At 34.2% G+C, this 24,976-nt stretch overlaps 1 protein-coding gene across 1 annotated transcript in view; it reads left to right on the forward strand.

Annotated features, from left to right (window-relative positions):
• HECTD1 (HECT domain E3 ubiquitin protein ligase 1) overlaps positions 1 to 24,976 on the forward strand; it is a 107,124-nt gene that overhangs the window by 57,885 nt on the left and 24,263 nt on the right. The window contains exons 14-26 of the mRNA XM_043988410.1: positions 1,208 to 1,471; positions 1,562 to 1,638; positions 3,841 to 3,975; positions 5,404 to 5,550; positions 6,480 to 6,574; positions 7,069 to 7,174; positions 11,359 to 11,493; positions 11,579 to 11,718; positions 15,226 to 15,549; positions 16,129 to 16,295; positions 16,808 to 16,984; positions 22,207 to 23,043; positions 23,854 to 24,075. Coding sequence (XP_043844345.1) covers positions 1,208 to 1,471; positions 1,562 to 1,638; positions 3,841 to 3,975; positions 5,404 to 5,550; positions 6,480 to 6,574; positions 7,069 to 7,174; positions 11,359 to 11,493; positions 11,579 to 11,718; positions 15,226 to 15,549; positions 16,129 to 16,295; positions 16,808 to 16,984; positions 22,207 to 23,043; positions 23,854 to 24,075 — 2,826 coding nt within the window. The remainder of the gene's footprint in view (positions 1 to 1,207; positions 1,472 to 1,561; positions 1,639 to 3,840; positions 3,976 to 5,403; positions 5,551 to 6,479; positions 6,575 to 7,068; positions 7,175 to 11,358; positions 11,494 to 11,578; positions 11,719 to 15,225; positions 15,550 to 16,128; positions 16,296 to 16,807; positions 16,985 to 22,206; positions 23,044 to 23,853; positions 24,076 to 24,976) is intronic.

Below are 24,976 nucleotides of genomic sequence, written 5' to 3' on the forward strand. Positions count from 1 at the left end.
CCTCTCTGTACTCTCAGACCTACTTGGCTTGGAAAAATGATTCTCTTATCTTTTTTTTTGGATTTCCTCTTTGGGATTTGGTCTGGAGTGTTTTCTACATCTCTGTGGATGGATTATTTTAAGGGATCTTGGCACTGTTACTTGGTCACTGTGACCCTGCCTCTTCCCCCTTCCCCCGACCTCCCTACCCCATCAAATAATAGAGGATTCTACTTTGGCCAGTCAGTTCTCAACAAAGATGATCTTCTTTTCACGGCAAAGCTGATATAAATCAAATCTTTCCCTTCTATTTCTTCCTCCCATACCAGTGAGTACAACACAACCACCCTTCTCCAGATGATATTATAGCGTACTGAGCCTAGTTAGCTAACTCTACCTAGCAGCAGGATGCTTTCAGTATCTGCAGACCCTGGCCAACTTGAGGTAGCTCTCTTGGCTTACTCAGCCTGACAGGAGCATTCTGTCCCCTGTAAGCAGCTTTTTCGGTAGTTTCTTTTGACTTCTATGACTCCTGTGTTGAGCTGCTTCTTTTCCAATTCCATCCTTTATTTGTGGGCTTCTTCTCCTTTCACTTCTTCTGTGGCTTCTACTTCCCCATAAGCAATGATTCATTATTAATTAATGATATAGTGGCAGCTAGGTGGCGCAGTGGATAAAGCACCAGCCCTGGATTCAGGAGGACCTGAGTTCAAATTCAGCCTCAGACACTTGACACTTACTAGCTATGTGACCCTGGACAAGTCACTTAACCCTCATTGCCCCACAAAACAAACAAAAAAACCTAATTAATAATATGAAATGTATGGTTCTAGCTGTGCTGGAACCCATACTCTGTAAATAGTTATTTGATTCTTTCTTTTAACCTTTGAAAAAATGAAAACAGTTTTATGCATATTTGCCCTGTAAGTCATCATTACCTAAGCCATTGCTTTGCCTTCAAAAGAGGTCACTCAATGCATTAATCTAAAGAACAGTTTTCTATCTGGTCTTCACAGCTGTCTGACTCCATCATTTTATCCGAGAGGCTTTCTCCTCAAATTGATTTTTATAAAATTCCATTACATAGATGTTCTTTTTCGGACAGTTTTGGTAACCAAAATGTCCACATAAAAAAGCAATTCTGTCATTATGGAAATATTTTTTTAAAGAAAGACAAAGCTTTAAAAGGAAGGAAGCATTAAAAACAACTCCTTTTTTTCCTTTATAGAAAGCAGAAGTGAATTCTTAGAGAAGTTACAAAGAGCCCGAAGCCAAGTAAAGCCATCTACTTCAAGTCAACCTATACTTTCAGTTCCAGGACCCACTAAACTTACTGTAGGCAATTGGTCACTAACATGTTTAAAAGAAGGAGAAATTGCTATTCATAATTCAGATGGTCAACAGGCTACAATATTGAAAGAAGATCTACCTGGTTTTGTCTTTGAATCTAATAGAGGAACTAAACATTCATTTACAGCTGAAACCTCTTTGGGTAAGTATATATGTAGTTATAGATTAGCAGGTAAGAATTCATGTAATACTTTGCAAATCCTATGTGTTGATATTGTTAATTGTTTTGTAGGGTCAGAATTTGTCACTGGCTGGACAGGCAAAAGAGGAAGAAAATTGAAATCAAAGTTAGAGAAAACAAAACAAAAGGTATTTTTCAAGGAATATGGCTTTTCCCCCTTTGTATTAAAATTGCTCCTAATAAAGTTTTAAACTGAAATTTATGAAGATTTGAAGAAATCAGGTTTTATAATATAATTCTTGCTATTTTTCCCCTCTCTGTGTTTACTATTTTAATTTGATTTTCTTCCAGGTAAATGTTGAGAAACTTTAGTTCTGTTTCTAGTGCCAAATAACATATTTTCATTTTTTCTCTGATAGTGGTGATAAAAAGCCACAATACAGCAAACAATTTAGTTTTAAGGTTTAGAGGGATTTTTAATTTTTTTGGGGGGGGGAGACTCTTCTAAGGTTTGGCACTGGTGATAATTTATTTTAATGGGTATAATTTTTATAGAAATTTTTGGTTTTTTTTTTATCATAGTCTCTGGTATAAATGTGATCCTGTAATTTCTGCATAATAGAAATCAGCAGAAAGCAATTTGGATTTGTAAAAATATTTTACTTATATATTTATTGTACATAATTATATCTTTTACAGGTTTTAAGGGTAGAGTATCATGGCTGAACTTTCCTTTACTTTGGGATGCAACAAATCTTTTTATAAGAATATCTCTTTATTGTAGGTGGCTATATTCTAAAAAGAACTTTTTATAAACTTATTTTAACACATTTTTCTAGAACTTGAAATGGTACCCAAATTAAATGTCTTTGTATTTCTGCATGCCTGTGCATGCACACAAACACATTAAGAGCTTGATTATTAAAGTAGCAATGTATTTTGTGAAAATGATGGCCCTTTGAGATAAATTTTATGTAGTAGCCTAATACTTTGACAATTTGTTTTAATTCTTTATTCCATATTTATGACATGATACTCTTTGTGATTTGTTATACTGTATTTTTCACAGTCTTTTGCATTTGTAGAAATTTTCATTACAGAATGATTCTTAGCAAACATTATGTCTTAGTTTTTGCTTTGGAACTTATGGTATTTTTGGTGAGATCTTTATTTTCCTCATCCAAATAGTTTTTATTTAGTTTGTTTTTGTTTTTGTTTTTAGGGCAGTGAGGGTTAAGTGACTTGCCCAGGGTCACACAGCTAGTAAGTGTTAAGTGTCTGAGGCCAGATTTGAACTCAGGTACTCCTAAATCCAGGGCCGGTGATTTATCCACTACGCCACCTAGCTGCTCCCTTTTATTTAGTTTGAATGAGAATAAACCACATCTTAAAACTTTAATATGCATAGTTATGTAGACATAACTTAAGATAGAAATTCAAGCAAAGTCCTATGAGAAATAAGATCATAGAAACATAAAGATTTCTTTTAGTTTTTCTTGTTATTTTTGTTTCTATTACCTTCCCATTTCTTTCCTCTTTTACTGAGAGCCATCTATTATAAAAAACACAAAAGAGAAAAAATAAATGAAAACTGATCACATCATCTAAGCCCAACATTCTGTATAGTATTCTATATCCCTGTCATCCCATCTGTGTATAGAAGGGAGCGAGATGTGTTCTCATATGTGTCATTTGAGACCAACCTTGATCTTTTTTAACATTCATTTTCAATTTTGTTGGTGGTGGCAGCGGCCAACTTTTATTTTCAGTTTTGTAATTATTGCATATGATGATTTCCTGGTTGTGCTTATTTCATTTTGTATCAGTTCATATAAGTCTTCCCATTTTTCTTTGTAGTCTTTATATGTACCAAGTAGTAGTATTCCATTACATTTGTGCACAATTTTTTCTTTTTGCTATTCACTAATTGATAAGTTTCTGTTTTGGTTCCAGAAGAACATAGAATCTTTTTGTTGCTGTTGTTGTTTTTTGGTGGGGCATTGAGGGTTAAGTGACTTACCCAAAGTCACACATTTACTAAGTATCAAGTGTCTGAGCCCAGATTTGAGCTCAGGTCCTCCTGAATCCAGGGCTGGTGCTTTATCCACTGTACCACCTAGCTGCCCCAGAACATAGAATCTTAATAACAACTAAAATATATTATCTCCAACTGTGATTTTGCTTAGAAATATGTTGTTAGGCTGCTGATATCTATTATAGTTGTAGGAATTTGACATGCATGAGTAAGAGTGATAGAACTTTTTTTCAGCTGATAGGAAAAAAAACCCAAGTTTTCTATTACTTTATTCAAGCTCTAATAATTTATGAAGAATAAAGGAAAGATCAGGTAAATTTATTAAATGTGGTATAAAAATTTTTTTTTTTGGTAGGTACGAACTATGGCCAGAGATTTGTATGATGATCACTTTAAAGCTGTTGAAAGCATGCCTCGCGGAGTAGTGGTAACACTTAGAAACATAGCAACTCAATTAGAATCATCCTGGGAACTTCATACAAACAGACAAGTGAGTTTAATAAGTAATAAATTTTAACAAAAACTTTACTTTTTTTCTCTCGAACTTGACAAATATCTGTAAAGGTTAGTGTTCTAGATGAAGAAAAGAGGATTGCGTATGAAACTGAGGCTTCCATTGCATAAAGTTTAGTTTTTTTTTCTCCACAGTATTTAACATCTTAACAGTGTTCTGCTAGTCTATGTCCCTCCCCACGCCCCCATCCCCACCTTTTTTTTTTTTTTTTGCAGGGCAGTGAAGGTTAAGTGATTTGCCCAGGGTCACACAGCTAGTAGGTGTCAAGTGTCTGAGGCTGCATTTGAACTTAGGTCCTCTTGAATCCAGGGCGGTGCTTCATCCACTGTGCCATCTAACTGCCCCCCATGTTCCCTTCTTAACATGCTTTTGTTCTCTTCATCGTATTTAAAAAACAAAAATGGACACTTTTTTTTTGGTATCTCTTATCACTATCCAACCAACACTCCCTCCCCAAACTTTCTTCCCCCTCATACCTCCTCTCCAAATTAAAAGCTCTGCAATGTAATTATTAAATATTTAAGTTAAACAGATCCTCAAATTGGCAGTATCTGAAATTGTCTGATTTTGTATATCTAACATCAGCTGTCTTCCAAGAGTTAGAAAGCATGATTTGTTAGTTGTGTAGAGTTTTCACTGATGAGAGTTCTGAAGTTTTTCAGTTTTCTTTTAAATTGTTTTAGTCATTTTATAGATTGTTCTGTTTCTCTTCACTTCTCTTTGTATTTTTATAAAATTTCCCTGGTTTTCTCTGAATCTTATTTTTTATGGTACAGTAATTTTTTTACATTCTTTGTCCAATCCCTGTTTAATGGGCATCTCTTTGGTTAACAGTTCTTTGATAAAGGTGCTACTATAAATATTTTGTGCACATGATTCTTTTATCTCTTTCTTTGATCTCTTTGCTGTTTAAGGCTAGTAGGATTTTTTTTTTTTTAGTGAGGCAATTGGGGTTAAGTGACTTGCCCAGGGTCACACAGCTAGTAAGTGTTAAGTGTCTGAGGCCGGATTTGAATTCAGGTACTCCTGACTCCAGGGCTGGTGCTCTATCCACTGCGCCACCTAGCTGCCCCGGCTAGTAGGAATTTAATCTGTTTTCAGCAGAACTATTCTAGAAGTGTTTTGAGTATAATTCCAAATTGTTTTCTACCCTTCCTAGATTTAAAAAAAAATAAATTCATGGATCCACCAATAGTTTAATATATTTAGATTCTCATGTCAAATCAATAAACTTTTTAAAGAAACAGGTAGAATTTTCCCCTTTTCCTCTGTATTTAGAGAAGTATAAAAGTAATTTACATATAATATAGAAATTCATTTATTACCAGGGCTGATAACATTTGAATTAAAATAGGAACTTTGACCTTTGCTTACTTATTCCTTTATGTACTGTTTTCTCTTTAGTGCATTGAAAGTGAGAATACTTGGAGAGATTTGATGAAGACAGCTTTGGAAAACTTAATTGTACTTTTGAAAGATGAAAACACTATCTCACCATATGAAATGTGTAGTAGTGGTTTGGTGCAAGCACTTCTTACAGTTTTGAATAATGTAAGTCTCTTCTTGAATATAAGTGGAAAAGTAGACTATAGTAAATGAAGCTATAGTAAATGAAATCACTTAGTATTGTATTTAAATTCTCATATTCTATATTAAAGACTTTATTTTTCCAATGCCTCCTCGGGAACAATATTAAAAGTATTAAGTATAATCCATGCAATATCTGATTTTAAAAAGTTGGTTAAAATTAAAATTTCATAATTTATTTACTTATCTTTGTCTAGTTTTGTGTGTGTGTGTGAGGCAGTTGGGGTTGTGACTTGCCCAGGGTCACACAGCTTGTGATTATTAAGTGTCTGAGGCCGAATTTGAACTCAGGTCCTCCTGAATCCAGGGCCGGTGCTCTATCCACTGTGCCATCTAGCTGCCTCATCTCTGTCTAGTTTTAATGAATCCCTTAACTATTTTTCCCCTTTTCCTAATAATTGAAATTGTATCTGAAAAAGTCATCTTTTAGTTTAGAGTTTGATCTGATTTATTGGTTCATTTCATATAATAACAAAGATAAATGAAATCTCTCAGCACTAAACAGAGTAAATTTCAAGTACTTACTAAGGGAACTGCTAATAGTTTTCATTTACAGATGACCCTGAAAATCAGCTTATGAGTTTCCATTAAGGAAATTCATGATTGTTTTTGTGTCTAACAAAGATGATGTGTAGCTTGTTGATTACTGTTTTGAATTGCTCTAAAATTTAATCAACTTTTAGTTTCTTTATCCTTTCTTATGTGGTGATCAGTTTACTAATGTAGATTTAGTTATGAGAATTGCCTTCTAAGGAATTTCATAAAGGACTTTTAGATAATGGAAAAATAATTTGTATAGTAAATACACTTTATGCAAATATGAATATGATCACTTTCCCAATGAGGAAAAAGTGTTTATATTTTATTATATAATAAAATTTTTTTTCTTTTAGAGCATGGATTTAGAGGTGAAACAAGATTGTAGTCAGCTAGTAGAGAGGATCAATGTTTTCAAGACAGCCTTCAGTGAAAATGAAGATGATGAAAGGTAAAAGCCACTTTTTTCTTTAATTGCTTACATAGAATAATACAGCTTCTTAAGCACTTCTGGGTATATTGCTTGCCCTCAATGAATGATTTAATAACACTTAATTTAGGTACTTTGTTCTGTGAGTTTGTAAAAAAAAAAAAAGAAATCTCCTGGTATAGTAGAAAAAACTTTTGACTAGAGTTTGAGAATTTATGCCCTACTTCTGAAAAACACTTAGATGCCTCTGCTTCCTCAGAAGCTTGCCAAAAATAGGGTTTCACCACATAGAGAAAGCAACATGAATGTGAGGTCTTTGTTTACTAGATAAATAATAAACCAGAATATTTGGGTTTTAATCTTTCCTTGATAAATTAGCTCATAGTTTTTATTATTTATCCAATTGGATAACAGCTATTAGACAAATCTGGTAATATAATTGTGGTTTTTATAATTTCTTCAAACAGTATTTTGAAAATCATCTCCTCTTTTAACAATTACTCTTATCTTCATAGTCGTCCAGCAGTTGCATTAATTCGCAAGTTAATAGCAGTGCTAGAATCTATTGAACGTCTACCTCTCCATTTGTATGATACCCCAGGATCTACATATAATCTCCAGGTAACCTTAGAGCAGATGAGCCATTAAAAATGTTGAATGTTTTTTAGCTAAACTGTCTATACTTTTGTTAAAAGGTTTGTTCTTTCTTACATTTGATTCACAACATGGTTTTAGTAAACTGTTAAAGACTAAATTATTTCAGGCTCAAATCCTATTTGTAAATTGCTATAAGTATTAGTACTTTCAACTTTTATTTCCTCAAGTTTACAAAGGAATGTTTTTTCACTCTAAGAAAAAGATACAAGGATTTAGATTTATTGTCTTAGGTTTAGAGATAATTTTTTTCTCCTCAAAAATCTTTTTTTTTTTTTTTTTGGCGGGTCAATGGGGATTAAGTGACTTGCCCAGGGTCACATAGCTACCAAGATCCTTTGTTGTTGTTTTTTGTGGCTGGGCAATGAGGGTTAAATGACTTGCCCAGGGTCACACAGCTAGTAAGTGTCAAGTGTCTGAGGCTGCATTTGAACTCAGGTCCTCCTGAATCCAGGACTGGTGCTTTATCCACTGCACCACCTAGCTGCCCCCTTTTTCTGTGTATATTTTAAAATGTATGATACTTTAAAAAAGGTATATATACCTACAGGTAGACATATACATGTTTTAGGTATATGAAAGCCTTATGATTCTACATTTTCCCTGTCACCTCACTGATTTTTATCCAGCTTATTAGATTATTTAAGATAATTCTGATTATTGATTCTGCATTCTATCACATTAGATTATCCCTCTTTGTGTCATTTACAGATTTCATAAACTTTATTGAAATCTTTTCATATTTCATTTATAAAAATGTTGAGTAGGACAGGGCCATTCTGAATTCTGTGGAATTGTACTGGACATGACTGTATAGGTTGGTACCAAGCAATTAACCATTGCTTTTTGGGTTTTATGACAGAATTTAGAAGGTTTTCTAAAATCTAGGTTACAATGTCTGTGACATTCTCCTGATAAGTTATATTAGTTATATTATAGGGAATAATTAGGTTAGTTTAGTATTTAGTAGTTAGAGTAGTCTTATTGAACTCATTCCTATTCCTAAGTGCCCAGAAGCTATTTAATAATCTCTCTAATTTTGTGGGTTATTGTTCTTCTTTCAGCACTTATATATCTTTTTCTTTATTTCTTTTTTTTTTTTTGAAATAAGAATAATTTTTCACTTCCTACTTTCCCCTCTCCTGTTTTCTATGATATTGCAGAGATTACTAGTTGTTGCTCAGGGATCACATATGTAGATTCTTTCACCACATTAGGGTATAATTTGTCTGTGCTGAGAGTTCGTTTGAGTTGAGTCTAGGTGTATTCTTATTTTACCACCTATATTAGGCTTAAATTTCCATTCCAGTGTAATTTTTACAACCTTTGCAGTTTGAAGTTATTTTCCTTACTAGAGAAGGCTGAAGGCTCAGAATATGGGTTGAAGTATTTATTTTTTGTTACATATCATCATTAAACTAATATCCACTAGTATTGAGCCTTCTTTTTTTTCCTCTCTTGAATCCAAACATGAAAAATAACCAAACACCTTTTGTCATATAGCTGCATTTTTAATATTTTTCATGAGTCTTAGCTCATTATAGGCTTCCCCCCCTCCCCCGCCCCCGAGCAATGAGGGTTAAGTGACTTGCCCAGGGTCACACAGCTAGTGTCAAGTGTCTTTGGCTGGATTTGAACTCACATCCTCCTGAATCCAGGGCCAGTACTCTGTCCACTGTGCCACCTAGCTGCCCCGTGCCCATAGGCTTTTAAAAAAAGTATTTTTTAATATAAAAGTATTTTATTATTTTCTGGTTACATGTAGAGATCGTTTTCAACATTTGTTTTTATAAGATGCCTAGTTCCAAATTTTTCTCCCTCCCTTCCCCCTCCCCAAGACAGCAAGCAATCTGATATAGGTTATACATGTACAATCACATTAATGTACAATCACATTAAACATATTTCTGTATTAGTCGTGCTGTGAAAGAAGAATCAGAGCAAAAGGGAAAAACCTCAAAAAAAGAAAACAAAAAAAGTAGAAATAGTATGGATCAATCTGCATCTAGTTTCTACAGTTCTTTTTTTCTGGATTTGGAGAGCATTTTCCATCATGAGTCCTTTGGAATGTCTTAGACCATTGTATTGCAGAGAAGAGTCAAGTCTATCACAGTTGATCAACACACAAGGTTGTTGATACAGTTCTTCATCAAACAATATTGCTGTCTCAGGGGCTGCTAGGTGGCACAGTGGATAGAGCACCGGCCCTGGATTCAGGAGGACCTGAGTTCAAATCTGGCCTCAGACACTTAACACTTATTAGCTGTGTAACCCTGGGCAAGTTACTTGACCCCAATTGCCTCACCAAAAAAACCCAAAAAACAAAACACAATATTGCTGTCTGTGCCCAGTGTTCTCCTGGTTCTGCTCACTTCAGTATACATCAGTTCATGTAAGTCCTTCCAGGCTTTTCTGAAATCATTCTGTTTGTCATTTCTTATAATATTCTAGTAATATTCCATCATAGCAATATTCCATCACATCATATACCACAGCTAGTTTAGCCACTCCCCAATTGTTGGGCATTCCTGTGATTTCCAGTTCTTAGTCACCACAAAAAGAGCTGTTATAAATATTTTTGTACAAATAAGTCTTTTTCTCTTGTGGGGGATGACTTTAGGATATAAACCCAGCAGTGGTATTGCTGGATCAAAGGGTATGCACAGTTTTATAGCCCTTTGAGCATAGTTCCAAATTGGAGAGTTAGGTTTTAATAAAGGTGAATAGGTGAAAGGAATCCTTAAGTAAAGAATATAGTAGGTTTGCTTACAATAGAACAGGATTTCCACATTGTGAGTCGATGATATGGCTAAACTGCTTAGCAAAGGAGGGGTTTGGGGAGAGGGTTTGTCTAGGAAAAAGAGTATTAACAATTGCTACAGCTGCATTAATGCCTAACTCCAGACATTTGACTTATGAATAGAATTTTGTTTTTATCACTAGGGAGCCTAGTACTTTTACTGAAGCAGAGTTTGGAACCTAGACATGGAAGAAGAATTTGTACTTATTCATTATTATATTAAACCAAAAGTATATAATTTCCTTGTATAGACTCAGAGGTGGGAATGAAAACAAGCTTTTTTCTTAAGGTTTGTTTAGGACTCAGCTCCTCACTTTCCTTCTCAGTGTTTTGGCCAGGCTTTATGTGAGATCAGTAATCTAGAATAGTAGTATGACATAGTACCGGGCCATTGCTTTTTAGGCCAGATCTCTGGTATAGGAATTGAAGAGGTTATCAAAATGCATAAAGGATAGCTTCTGAAACAAAAAAGTTTGCTGCCCTAGCAGCACAATATAATTTGTAGAGTTAACTGCAGATAAGTTATTACTACCCTTCATGTCATAAGATAGATACAGAACCCCTGGGCAAGTCACTTAACCCCAATTGCCTCACTAAAAAAAAAGGGGGGGGCAGCTAGGTGGCGCAGTGGATAGAGCATCAGCCCTGGAGTCAGGAGTACCTGAGTTCAAATCCAACCTCAGACACTTAACACTTACTAGCTGTGTGACCCTGGACAAGTCACTTAACCCCAATTGCCTCACTAAAAAAAAAAAAAAAATTAAGATAGATACAGAACCAAGAGAGTCCTTTCATTTTAGAAACACAGTCTTAAAAATGAAGACAAAAATACACAGAAACATAATCAGCTACATAGCACGCATACATACTATAGCTGATGTACAAATATGATATGACCTGTAAATGTATACCCAGTATTTATTGGTCAACTTTATTGAAGAGAGTTCTGAAGCTAAGTCTGTAATCAGTTGTTAACCTTGTATTTTATGTTTCTGTTTGAGAACTATATGGAAAACTAACATACAACTGCTAATTGAAAAATGCTTGGAATGATGAAAAACAAGCCAGTATGTAATGTTTCCATTGTGAAGTTAAATTATTTTATTACAGTATTATCCTATTGAAATTGAGTGACAATTTGGAGCAATTAATAGGTTATAAGTGAATTGTGCTCTTCTTGATGGTCCTTGCTAATTCTTTATTCAGCTTGTTCTAAGAATTAATAAAAATGATTCATTTTTGCCCTGACATGGTTTTAAAAAACCATCTCCATTAAAGTGATCATAGTTATATTTCACAATTCTAGACTAGCAAGGCATTTTATAAACTATTTTCTTGTACTTAAAAAAAGATATTGACAAGAAGATTACGATTTCGTTTGGAACGTGCATCTGGGGAAACGTCATTAATAGACCGAACTGGAAGAATGTTGAAAATGGAACCCCTAGCAACAGTTGAATCTTTGGAGCAGTATCTCTTGAAAATGGTGAGCTTTATTTATTTATTATTTCTGTCTACTTGAGGATAGTGGAATTATTTGGGTTGATATGGTCTATATTCTTTGTTTTTAGGTAGCAAAGCAGTGGTATGATTTTGATAGGTCATCTTTTGTTTTTGTCCGGAAACTACGAGAAGGACAAAATTTTGTATTCCGGCACCAGCATGATTTTGATGAAAATGGAATTATTTACTGGATTGGGACAAATGCTAAGTAAGTGAACTTTCTTTTGACACATGCTAATAGTAATCTTATTTTGAAAGCTCCGTTATTTCATAGTTGTGTATGTTTACTCCTACCAGCATTTATGTATATCATAACCACTCAGTGCCTATTACCCTATTGTGGTTCTTGTCCATATTTTTCCACAGTTTCTCTGTAGGTGCTCTGTCCTAGAGGAAACTGTAGTACTGTTTTAAAGCCCAACCTGTCCATGTGTTTTCTTTCATGACAGGCCTCTTCGCTATTATGATCATGCGGCTCTTCTCTATCTTTAGTATACTAACTTGTACATAAGTAGTCAAAAAAGTATTTAGTGTTTGCCTGTCATTCAGTAAGTATTTATTAAGTACCTGTCTTCCAGGCACTGTGCTGGGTGTTAAATACATAGGTACAAAAAAATGAAACAATTCCACTAGCAAGTTTTTTCTCTGTTGCAAGAGACAAGCATATGTAAATTTGTACAGTACAAATTTATACAGTACAGTACAGTTCTAGCACTTGGGGAAGGGGTATAAAGAAAAGCATCAGGAAGAATATGGTGCTTGAGATGTGTCTAAAAGGAAGAGAAGGACTCTGAGAGTCTACATTTTCACTGAGAGTTGTGCATCATACATACTCATTCAGAACATTGGAATTTTTTTCTGTCAAATGACTTTGTTAATCTTAATATTTTGTGGGGTTGGGTTTTTTTTGCAGGGCAATGAAGGTTAAGTGACTTGCCCAGGGTCACACAGCTAGTAAGTGTCAAGTGTCTGAGGTCACATTTGAACTCAGGTCCTCCTGATTCCAGGGCCAGTGCTTTATCCACTGTGCTACCTAGCTGTCCCCTATTTTGTGATATTTTAAAGATTTTGTTAGAGTTTGGCGATCCAGGTTTTCTGCCTCTATTCAATCAGTCATCTTGCCCAGAATTCCTCGTATTTTATCTTTTTTTTCGGGGTGGAGGGAGTTCAGTCATTTTTTCAGTTGTTTCCAACTCTTCATGACCCCATTTGTGGTTTTCGTAGTATTTTTACGTTTCCTTCTCTAGATCATTTTACAGATGAAGAAACTGAGGCAAACAGAAGTGACTTGCCCATAGTAACTCAGCTAGTACGTGTGAGACCAGATTTGAATTTAGGAAGATGAGTCTTCCTGACTTTAGGCCCAGGACTCAATCCCCTGCACCATCTATCTGCTGAAATAAAATTTTATTGTATCTTAAAATAAAGTTTTGTTGTATTAGAAAATGTAGGGGGAGCTATGTGGTGCAGTGGATAAAGTACTGACCTTGGATTCAGGAGGACTTGAGTTCATATCCAACCTCAGACACTTGACACTGGGAAAGTTACTTAACCCTCATTGCCCTGCAAAACAAATAAACAAACAAAACTAAAAACCTCACTTTGCTTCAAGCTTTGTCAACCCCTCATCTAAGCAAGAGATTGAACTAAGGTGGAAGCTTTGTAAGTAGAGAGAACAACTTGGATTTAAAAGATGTCATGAAGGTAGATGTTGTAATATTTGGCAGCTGATTAGATACGTGGGATGATGGAGAGTGGGGAGTTGAGGATAACGCCAAAGTTATATACTTGAAAGACTGGGAAGGAAGTGGTACTTTTGACAGAAATTAAGAAGTTTGGAAGGGAGAAGGTTTGTGGAAAAAGATAATTAGTTCACTGTTTTAGATGTGTTAAATTTAGGATGTGTTTGGGACATACAGTTTGAAATGTCCAAATGATACTTAGTTCTTGGGCTGAATATAGTGTACTGGGAGTCATGCCTATAGAGATGATAATTTAAAGCCCTGGGATGAGGTCAGCAAGAGAGTGTAAAAAGACCACCTGGTTCACATTCTCACACCTTCACATCTGCTTTGATATTGTCTGCTTTTTTAATATCATAAAAGATTCCTTCTGGAAGATCATTTCACCTTGTTCTTGGTTTCATGAATGAGGGACCTTCATCTTGTTTTTCTACTGTATGTATTCACACCTTTATAAGCAGCATTGTTTGAAAAATGCATTTGAGGGGAAAATTAGCCTGCAGAGAGTTTGTTGTGAAATATAGTTATCAAATTATTCCAGGGTGTCTGTAAATTAAAATTGGAATCATAAAGAGAGAAAATGATTTATTATCTGCTATCACTTCTTATTGAAAACAGGTGTACTTTTCCAAATGCAGTCCAGTAAGAGTTCCCCTTCTTGACTCACTTATGGCCCTAGTTCATTGTATACTTGTAATACCTGTCCTAGACATCATAGCCTTTCCATCCTCATTGGCAACAATCATTAATCTGCCACATTTAGACTTCATCACACCTGTACCAGATGAACTATGTAAATTATAGCGATTAATTTAAATTTGGAAAGGAGGGACCTGATTCAAGACATAAAACGGTTTATGCTAGGTGGGCTAATGGGATAACAGTTTTAATAGGCACTCAGGGACTTGGCCAATTTAAAATCACATTTGAAGACCTCAAATAAGGGAATCATTCTGGAGAATGGAAAAAATCACAAATGATATTGTTACCATAAATGATGCCGTTACCCAAAATTCCCAGTGTCTCCAGCCTCACCCCTCTGCAAAGCTGCCAAAATAATCTTGCTCCCTATTACCTATGGAATAAATTATAGTGGATCATAAGCTCTTTTAGTTTAGGGACTATCTTGTTTTTGTGTTTGTATCTCCAGTGCCTGATGCAGTTTATTTCATGTAACTTTATTGTATGGTGCTTAATAAATTTTTACTCAGTTTGACTCCTATCTATCTGTCTTGTGTAATTAGGATATATGAGGAAAAAAGCAGATAGTCTGAAAAGGATCTTTAGGACTACTTTTTGCTCTGCTAAATCAGATGTCATACTTTACATTGTTGACCACATTCATTTTTTGTGACCATGCAGATATAGTAAATTTTCTTCAAAAAATGTTTTTCCCTTCTCATATATTTTCATTGAGGAAACTTGAGTTGCATGCAAAAACCATTTCCCCAAAGTCTCTGTAGACAGCTTATATAGGGCAGTAGTAGTTAAAGCCCTCTTTGTTGTTTGTTTGTTTTTCTGGGGTGGTCGGGTGTAAAGATCCCATTTGTGATACCTTGATCTCTTTAGGCTCATTTTTTCCTCAAACACAAATATCATTTCTCAAACAGTATAAAAAGTGAGGTAAGTTTTGTAAAGTGAAGGGTTAGATGAGGTGAGATTTTATCTTTCATCAGTAACCTTTTATGGGACCAATACTGTCTGTCAGTGGGAAGAAGTTAAGTGAAGTCATCATGATGGAATCACCCAGGTTTTAACAGTTGTTTTAAATATATTTGAATGCATTTATTAACTGATCATATCCAAAGATGATGAGAACATATAAAAATTGTTTCATGAGATTGAAAAATACTTAATTGTGGATATTGCTACTTATAGCATTTCCTTTTTAACTCAAAGATTTTCCCCTTCCTCATTGTAAAAAATAAAAGGAATCAATATTTTCCTAATGTTTTTATTTTATATCTATTTAGAACTGCATATGAATGGGTAAATCCAGCAGCTTATGGATTGGTGGTAGTAACATCATCAGAAGGAAGAAATCTGCCATATGGCCGCTTAGAAGACATTCTCAGCCGGGATAGTTCAGCACTTAATTGCCATAGCAATGACGATAAGAATGCTTGGTTTGCCATAGATCTTGGTCTGTGGGTAATTCCATCAGCATATACATTACGCCATGCTCGTGGTTATGGAAGATCTGCACTTAGAAACTGGGTTTTCCAAGTATCCAAAGATGGACAGAACTGGACTACTTTATATACACATGTTGATGATTGTAGTCTGAATGAACCAGGGTTAGTTGAGAGATGTCTTTACAAGTTGGGAAACTTTGTTTCTTTGTAATGTGGTATTTTAGGATTCCTGTTCTGAAATTTTTAGGAAAATCTATTTTGTAAAAGCAACTGTTTAGAATTTAGAATTTATTAATGTAATATGTACTCTCAAAATGTATATTAGAAAATTGGGCATTTACAGACATGGAGCACTCATCAATCACAAAGATTTTTTAAGCATTTATTATTATGCCAGTCACTGTTCTAAGCACAGCTTTGAAGTTAGTTTAAATACATTCATATAAAATATCTCCTATTTGTATTTTGCATATCAAATCTGTTATCTTGGGGAATTTAATTTTTTCTGGGTTAACATTTTTGTAAGAATTATTATATATTGGTTTCTTGGGGGTGTTGTCAAATATTTAAGTTCTACACAAAGCTAAGAATTCAGTGTACTGAGTGATTCTGCCCTTTTAACTTTTATTAATCCCATTTTTGATGAGAGTTTACAGTATATTAATTAAATAGTAACATCTTTAAATTGATTTTAAAGTTCTCACTATTAATTTAAAAACATTTTTCTTAACTTTTAAAAAGGTCAACAGCAACATGGCCTCTTGATCCACCAAAAGATGAGAAACAAGGGTGGAGGCATGTGAGAATCAAACAAATGGGAAAGAATGCTAGTGGCCAAACACACTACCTCTCCTTATCTGGATTTGAACTTTATGGCACTGTGAATGGAGTATGTGAAGATCAGCTAGGTAAAGAAATGATATGTAGCAATTTTTTCTAATGTTGATAGAAAATTAACTATTTTCAATATTGTGAGATGATTAGCTGTGAATGACTTAGCTATTCTCAGCAATACAGTGATCCATGAGAACTCTCAAGGACTAAGGAGGAAAAATGCTATCCATCCCCAGAGAAAGAACTGATAGTGTCTGAATATAGATTGAAGAAGCATAATTTTTTTTTACTTTATTTTTATTGTGGGTTTTGCTTGGTTTCTTTTTTTTTTTTTGGTCTATGTAGAAAATATTACTAAATGTGGAAATGTTTTGCATGCCTGTACATGTATAACCTCTATCAAATTGCTTGCCTTCTCAAAGGGGGGAGGAGGGAAGGAAGGGAGGAAGGGAAAGTATTTTAAATGGATGTTAAAACTTGTTTTTACATGTAATTGAGGAAAAATAAAATACAACATTAAAAAAAGAAAATTAACTGTTTTCAAATGTGAGTTGTTTGTGACAGTGTTGGAATTGTCATTTTATAGGAAAAGCAGCTAAAGAAGCAGAGGCTAATTTAAGAAGGCAACGGCGTCTGGTACGCTCCCAAGTTTTGAAGTACATGGTTCCTGGAGCCCGGGTAATCCGAGGAATTGATTGGAAATGGAGGGATCAGGATGGCAGCCCACAAGGAGAAGGCACTGTTACTGGAGAACTACATAATGGTCAGTAGGTACCTGCGAATTTGAGAATTAGGAGGTTTTTTAAAAATTCCGTGTTGGTATTTTTTGTCAAAACTTGGAAATTTGTATTTTTTTCTCTCCTTTTCAATAACATTTTAGAGATTGAATAGGTAATTTTTTTTCAGGATTGTGACAGTTAATTCTAATGACTATAATAGCAACCATGTTTGATTTTACAAAGAATTGAACGACCGCTTTAGCGATTGTGAGAAACTTAAAGATCCCAAATTATCTCTGCATATGGGTGATTAAAAAAAATGTAATTACCATGATGGTTTAAGTAAAAGTACCTGAAATTTTCATGTTACTTTGTTATGAATATGTCTTTCTCCCTTTCTTTAGCTTAGCAGCTGTGATATTTTTATTTGTCTTTTTTTTTAAATTATACTGTGAATTTCTTGTTTTTCTGGGTTCACTGAGATCAAGCAGTATTAATGTTTTTGGTACTATAAACCCCATTGAAAAAGTATTTTAAAAGCTTCCCATTTCTCAAGAACATGAGTGATCTGTATAGTTGACTTTTCCTTTCTCCTGCCATTCCTTTTCTTTGTGAGATCTCCACAAGATCTCCATAAGATTTAAATTAATGGAGTAAGTTTTCCATTGATTATTTAACCATAATATTTATTTACTTAAGTTCAGTATTATCTAAATTTATCTCAGTATTATATTAGAGTGTTGCTGCTGAAGTTAATATCCACATTTCTTTAAGCAATTGCTGCTTTTGACTATGAGTAGCTCTTGGTGGTAATTTTTCATTTGATCTAATATAATACCGATCAGAACTATCAGAAATGACTAAAGCACATGGATCCTTTTCAGTAGAGACTCACCAAATAAAAATAATAGGAACTGAATTTTCCATTTTTTCATGCTCACGTACCTTAAAACAGTAATCAACTATTATGCATGTAAACTGATCATTTTTAAAAGCCAAAATATGAACTTTCTTGGTTTTATGTTTTGGCAAGCATTCCCTATGACTGAGAGCAGTTTTCTCCTGGTTAAGTTATTCTTGAAATGAATTTTAGTGCCAAGGAAAGGGCAAAAGCACATTGATTTGTCCTGTATTTAGCAGTAGTCAAGGTGTACCTGCTGCAACTTTGCAGCTTGATTGGCGTTATAAGGAGTGACAAGATTCTACTGGCTTGAGGCATATAGAGAATTAGGGTTTTGAATCTCTAACATTATAATTACTAATAACATTCCAACCCCACAATTGCTATTTTAATGAGAATTTGTGTATGAAATACATATTATTGTAGCTTATAAAATAAATATTTACCAAATAGTTGTTAGGGAGAGAGGTTATGTCTGTACAAGTTAATTTTCAATGAAAACAAACTTAATTGTATTATAAAGTCAAGCCGAAAGATTTATATTTTGATAGGGCATTTTAGATCATAAAATTGTGTTTCTTCATGAACACTCCTTCATGGGAAAATTCTTCATTATTTTCTTTCCCCACAAATTTTTCCTCTAAAAGTTTCAGTCCTTGTTCCTTTTTGAGACTCATCTCATACCCACATTTCCCCCTTCAATTACTTAATAACAACACAGTATCATATGTTGAATATTAACTTTTTTGCATGTGGTTAACTTTTTAAAAAAAATCCTAATCTTAATTATTTATTGATTTTTTTTTTAAGTAACATTTCAGTTCTTTCAATCAAGAAGTATTTCTTTCTTTTTTCCTTCATCTCCTAGAAATAGCCATGAAAAATAGAACCCTTGTAGCAAGTAATGCACTGACAAGCAAAACTAATTCCCACATTGACAGTATCTAAAAATGTTTTTTTTTACTCAGTTCCCTAAATATGTATAACCTCTTGGTCAGGAGGTGGGTTACCATGATTTATTATTGTTACTCTGGAATCATGGTTGGTTATTGAATTGATGAGAGTTAAGTGTTCCAGTGTTGTTTGTTTTTAATAACATTGATGTTCTAGTATAAATTTTTCTCTTGGATCTGTTCACTTGACTCTATCAGTTCATACAAGTTTTCTGAGATTTTGCTAAAAATGTCCCGTGTATCATATTGTGTTCTTAGACCATGATTTGTTCAGCTATGTCCCCAATTGATAGGAACCCCCTTAGTTTATAGTTCTTTTGGGAATTGATGAACCACAAGAGAGCTGTACAAAAATAGTTTCAGTGATTTTGACAGACAAATGATAAAATATTACTCATTCATGATTAGGCTGAACAAATATAATAAAAGTATTAATTTTATAAACAAACTAGCAGATTTAATGAAATGCCAATAAAAATACCAATGGCTTTATTTCATATAATTAGATGAATTTATAGTAAAACAAATTATAGATAGTTTATAGAAAAATTCACATGGAAAAAATAAGATGGGCAATAATATAATGAACAGCTATGATAAACCAAACCTATGAAGGTAGACTAACACTATTGAACCTCAAAATGTTATAAAATAATTATTATAAAAACTGTTGAGTATTGGGAAAAGCATAGAGTAAAGCATAGAAAAGTCGAGTCAGATATTTGTACAAGACAAGTGTTAGATAAATACACTTAGAAACACTAAGGAATGGAATCACTGTTAAAAATTGTTGGCTAGTTGTATGGGAGAAAATGAGTTTGGATCCTTCTAAGCCTTAAGAGTCTAGAGTTAAAACCAAGCTGTTAACCATTGTCCTTGTGGTACTTTTAGCAGCTCAAAAGAAGTATTCACTTGTTGATTTTAGCATACAGCATAATAAAATCTAACTGGATCAGTAATGAGCGTGCCAATTTCTCAGGCTTTTGAAGAAAAAACTCAGAGTTGAGTTGAAGTGATATTTATGGTTTGTTACCAACAGGAGCAGGTACTCCAACCCCCATTCCCCTTACCAGACTCTCACCTTTTTTTCATTTCTTCTGGACCTCTTGTCCCAGGTTTGATGGGAGCTACTACCAGTGTCATTGAGATGAGAGAATCATTATTCCTGCTGCCTAGCCTCCCAAATTAGAATTCTGTATTTTCTCCCTAGAAACATTAGTATACATATTACTTATCTTCTATAGAACTAATGATATCCTATGACTGGTAAGTTTTATAAGGGTTTGTGGAATGACCTCAGAACCATTTGTTATGATGTTTCTGTGGGAAAATGTGTTTTTAGTTTCAAAAGATTAACTTAAAACTGAAATTTTGATAACTGGTTTGTAAGTTTGGTCCTGTTTATTTGGTGAGGAGCTAAAGAGGATAGAAAGCATATGCTTATCTATAGAGAAAAAAGATTAAATTTAATAACCCTTAAAATACAAAAGGTCTTTATATTTGGTTTAATAATGTTTTTAAAAATTCCTAACTCTCTCATCTCTGCAAGAGAAGAAATGTATTCATTTCCAAGGGCTGCTCTGCATGTGAAATGAATCAAAATGCTAGCCAAATAAAGCAGATTAAATTCAGTTAAGGTTTTCTGTGAATATGCTGAAATCCATAGAATTTATTCCGTTAGGAAATTAAATTGACTATATTTTATATATAGTCAGGAATGTTCTAAGAGGACCAATGATATTTATTTGTTTTTTGTTTGTTTGTATGTGGGGCAATGAGGGTTAAGTGACTTGCCCAGGGTCACACAGCTAGTAGGTGTCAAGTGTCTGAGGTCGAATTTGAATTCAGGTCCTCCTGAATCCAGGGCCAGTACTCTGTCCACTGTGCCACCTAGCTGCCCTTTAAGGACCAGTGATATTTAAAGCCACCATGCATTTACTTCTTAGTATTGTTTATAATGTTCAAACCATTTTAAAGTGATCTAGAATTATTAAAATACTTTTCCGTAGATAGATCCTGAACATTGTTTTAATATTAATTACATATTTTGAGTTACAAAAAGATAAAAACATGACACTGTTGAAGAACATTTATTACACCAATATGTCATCTCACTTGATCCTCAAAACAACTTGTATGGGAAGTGCTATTATTATTTTTTCAATTATATAGGTGAGAAAATTAATGCAAAGAGATATTAAATGACTTGTCCAAGGTGACATAATGTCTAAGGCAGGGCTCAAACTCAGGTCTTCCTCATTCCATATCTAATATTCTATCCACTCTGTCACTTACCTGCCTCAGATACATTTTTAAATTTGAAAATGACCACAAGTTTTTTATGTTTGAGAAAAGAAAGTATGTAGTACACATTTTTTCATATATGAAATGGTTAGATTATAAATCTTAAAAATTTAAACTATTTTCTTTTTCAAATCAGTTTAATGTTTGACTTACGACTTTTAAATTTAATTTCTTTTATTTTATATTAAAATAGTTTTTTCAGATACATATTAATACAAATTGAAAGATTATAATTCATTATATATGTCCATGAATAATACAGTATATAATTACAGACCAAATCACTGCTTTTGAAATTTTCTATGCCTAATCTATCTCATAATGAGGCTGCACTAAAAAAAAATCTTAAACTTCAAAGTCTGACCAAAATTAAAAAAAATGTCATTACTTTAAAAATTTAATGTTTTATTTGTATTGTTCCTCCATGGATTGGTAAAAATTTAAAGGCTATCGTCAGTTTGTGCAAAATATTACCAGTGAACCAATAGTTGTTTTAAATTTTTTTATTTTACATGATTTTGTGTTTTTCCAGAGAGAGATCGACTACCTGACTATATAATTTTATTTAGCATAGTAGAAAAAGGTTTGTTAATTTCTGAATTCACTTAGAAAAATGAAACAGAAAAGCCCTACAGTGAATAATATTACTTTCAGAGTAAAGAATTTACCAGGTTTTTCTGAGATGTAACAAAAATTTTGCTTGGGATAGATTTTTAAAATAGTTGGCTTTTAAGAGTTTACATTTCTATAGTACTTGATGGTTTTATAAAACACTTTTCTTACAGTAGCCATAAGCTCAGAAAGATCAGTGATTTGCTTATAGTCACACAGCTGTTTGAACCCAGGTTTCCTTCCAATTCCAGCACCTTTTCCATCTTTCTTTTGTGAATTATATGACCCAAGGAATACTGGCCTTCACATGGCATTGGTAACCTTACAGAGACAAAGACTTTTTCAATCTCCTATTTAATTTTAGTTGGCAGACGAAAGTTATTTAATGACTTCTAGTAACTCAGAGATACAAAGCTGATCCCATATTGTGGAGCTTCTGTCTGACACGCTCCTGTCTGCTTTGTGCTGGGTCTCACAAACTCCTGTCCCTTTCCAGGCTGGATTGATGTCACCTGGGATGCTGGTGGCTCAAACTCTTACCGTATGGGCGCAGAAGGAAAATTTGACCTCAAGCTTGCACCAGGGTACGACCCTGATACAGCGGCATCACCCAAACCTGTTTCATCCACTGTTTCAGGCACAACACAATCATGGAGCAGCTTGGTGAAAAACAACTGTCCAGACAAGACCTCTGCTGCTGCAGGCTCCTCAAGTAGAAAAGGAAGCAGCAGTTCTGTGTGTAGCGTGGCCAGTAGCAGCGACATCAGCTTGGGTTCGACCAAAATGGAGCGGAGATCAGAGAGTGTAATGGAACAGAGTATAGTTTCAGTAACTGATGTCCATGAACCGATTGTTGTTCTCTCATCTGCTGAAAGCATGCCTCAAGCTGAAGTAGGGTCATCCTCCAGTGCAAGCACCAGCACCTTAACAGCGGACACAGGAAGTGAAAATGCTGAAAGGAAGTTAGGTCCTGATAGTTCTGTTCGTACTGCTGGAGAGTCTAGTGCCATATCCATGGGGATTGTGAGTGTTAGCTCTCCTGATGTTAGTTCAGTGTCTGAATTGACTAACAAAGAAGCAGCTTCACAAAGACCCCTTAGCTCTTCAGCAAGTAACAGACTCTCAGTAAGTTCTTTGTTGGCTGCTGGGGCCCCTATGAGCTCTAGTGCAAGTGTTCCTAACTTATCCTCTAGAGAAACTTCTAGTTTGGAGTCTTTTGTAAGGAGAGTGGCAAACATAGCACGAACCAATGCTACAAACAACATGAATTTGAGTCGAAGCAGCAGTGATAATAACACTAATACTCTGGGAAGGAATGTGATGAGCACAGCAAGTAAGTGAACTTTTTCTTATGGAAGATAGCGCTTTTCTGAACTAATTAATGTAAAATGGAGTCTTTTAATCAGTGAATTATGTTTATTTTATTTTAAAAACTGGAGTCCAAAACGGTTTATAATGCTTTTCAATTATGAAACAATTTTCATAATCTCAAAGTAATAATTGAATAGACTTCTTTTTATATTGAAGGGCTAAAGTTATGTTCTATACTAGGGGCTTGCTAAATGTGCCACAAAGGTCAAATCTAACCCACCTCCTCTTTTTGTACAGCCTACTTTATTTACAAATGTAAAATATTTTAAAACCACTTTATTTAAAAGTGTAAAACCTCATAGCTACTCCTGTTTTAAACTAAAGAAGCTTTAGTTTTTGGTTCCTAATGTAACTGTAGTGAGGTAAGTTTGATAAGAGAGAAATGTTAATTAGTTGGGCATCATTGAAATTAGTGTTATTTTCATACAGTTTTTGCTTAGGTCTTGATTAAATTTTTTTCAGCTGGGAAAAAGCTTTTATTCCAGTTGAAGTGACTGAATATTTGGAGTAATTTGTTTTGGAAAACATGACTTGAAAGGGTTAATCATTTTAGTTCTTGTTTGTATTTAGCCACTTTTAATTACAGTTTGAGAAAGTTATAGTACTATGAAACAGTTCAGTGTTAGGTCTTCCAAGTTACTTTTTAACCTTAGTAACTATTATATTTATTACTAAGCCTACTTAAAAGTTTTTTTCCTTATTTTGATTTTTTTGGTCTGTTGTACACATGGGAATGTTTTTTTATTTTAACTTGCCATCTTTTTATCTATAGCCTCTCCTCTTATGGGTGCCCAAAGTTTCCCTAATTTGACTACAACTGGTACTACATCCACAGTGACAATGTCAACATCTAGTGTTACTAGCAGCAGTAATGTAGCCACAGCAACAACAGTTCTATCAGTTGGTCAGTCACTAAGTAATACTTTAACCACCAGCCTCACATCAACATCAAGTGAGAGTGACACAGGTCAGGAAGCAGAATATTCATTATATGGTAAGTTATTATTAAATTTTATGTTATTGGCTTTTTTTTTTTAATTTTTGGTTTTTTTGTGAGGCAATTGGGGTTAAGTGACTTGCCCAGGGTCACACAGCTGGTAAGTGTTAAGTGTCTGAGGCCGGCGCTCTATCCACTGCGCCACTGAGCTGCCCCTATTGGTTGTTTTATACAGTGATTCTTTTTCTCTTCTGGGAGAACTTAGACCTTTCTGTATAAAAATGTTCAAAGAAGCATTCATTATGTTCTAACTTAAATGTGTTGATTTAAGACATCAAAAATTATTTTAATTGGCATAGTTTCTTTTACAGGAGAAACAAAAAATACAAAATAACTTGCTTGGGGGGCAGCTAGGTGGCACAGTGGATAAAGCACTAGCCCTGGATTCAGGAGGACCTGAGTTCAAATATGGCCTCAGACACTTGACACACTAGCTGTATGACCCTGGGCAAGTCACTTAACCCTCACTGCCCCAAAACAAACAAACAAAAAAAACTTGCTGGGAATAAACATTGAAGTGTATAAGGGTAGTTGGGAGAACAACCTTGGCAGATATTGTACTTGAAATACTTAAAAAGCGCAGGTGAATAAGCTATGTTAAGATGATATCTTAAAATGAATTTTTATAAAAATGATTCTTGCTGTGTTTTTAGCAGTTAATATTTCTGTATTAGGACACTTTATTGTATTATCTATTTTGGTTTGTGTGTTATAAATAAGTTGAAGGTTCTTCTCCCCCATCCTCCAAACCTTATATGATCTTTTACTTTTATCAGGTTTTTGGACATTAGAAAACTTGTTTAAAAGTAGAAATTTAAAAGGGATTAGCTAATAATGAGATAATATTTGAACTTTGAGTAAGTATAGTGCCACTGGAGTAGGAGAGTGTTTTGGTCAG

The sequence above is a fragment of the Dromiciops gliroides genome, chromosome 2 (genome assembly GCF_019393635.1).
Source record: "Dromiciops gliroides isolate mDroGli1 chromosome 2, mDroGli1.pri, whole genome shotgun sequence".
Classification (NCBI taxonomy): Eukaryota; Metazoa; Chordata; class Mammalia; order Microbiotheria; family Microbiotheriidae; genus Dromiciops; species Dromiciops gliroides.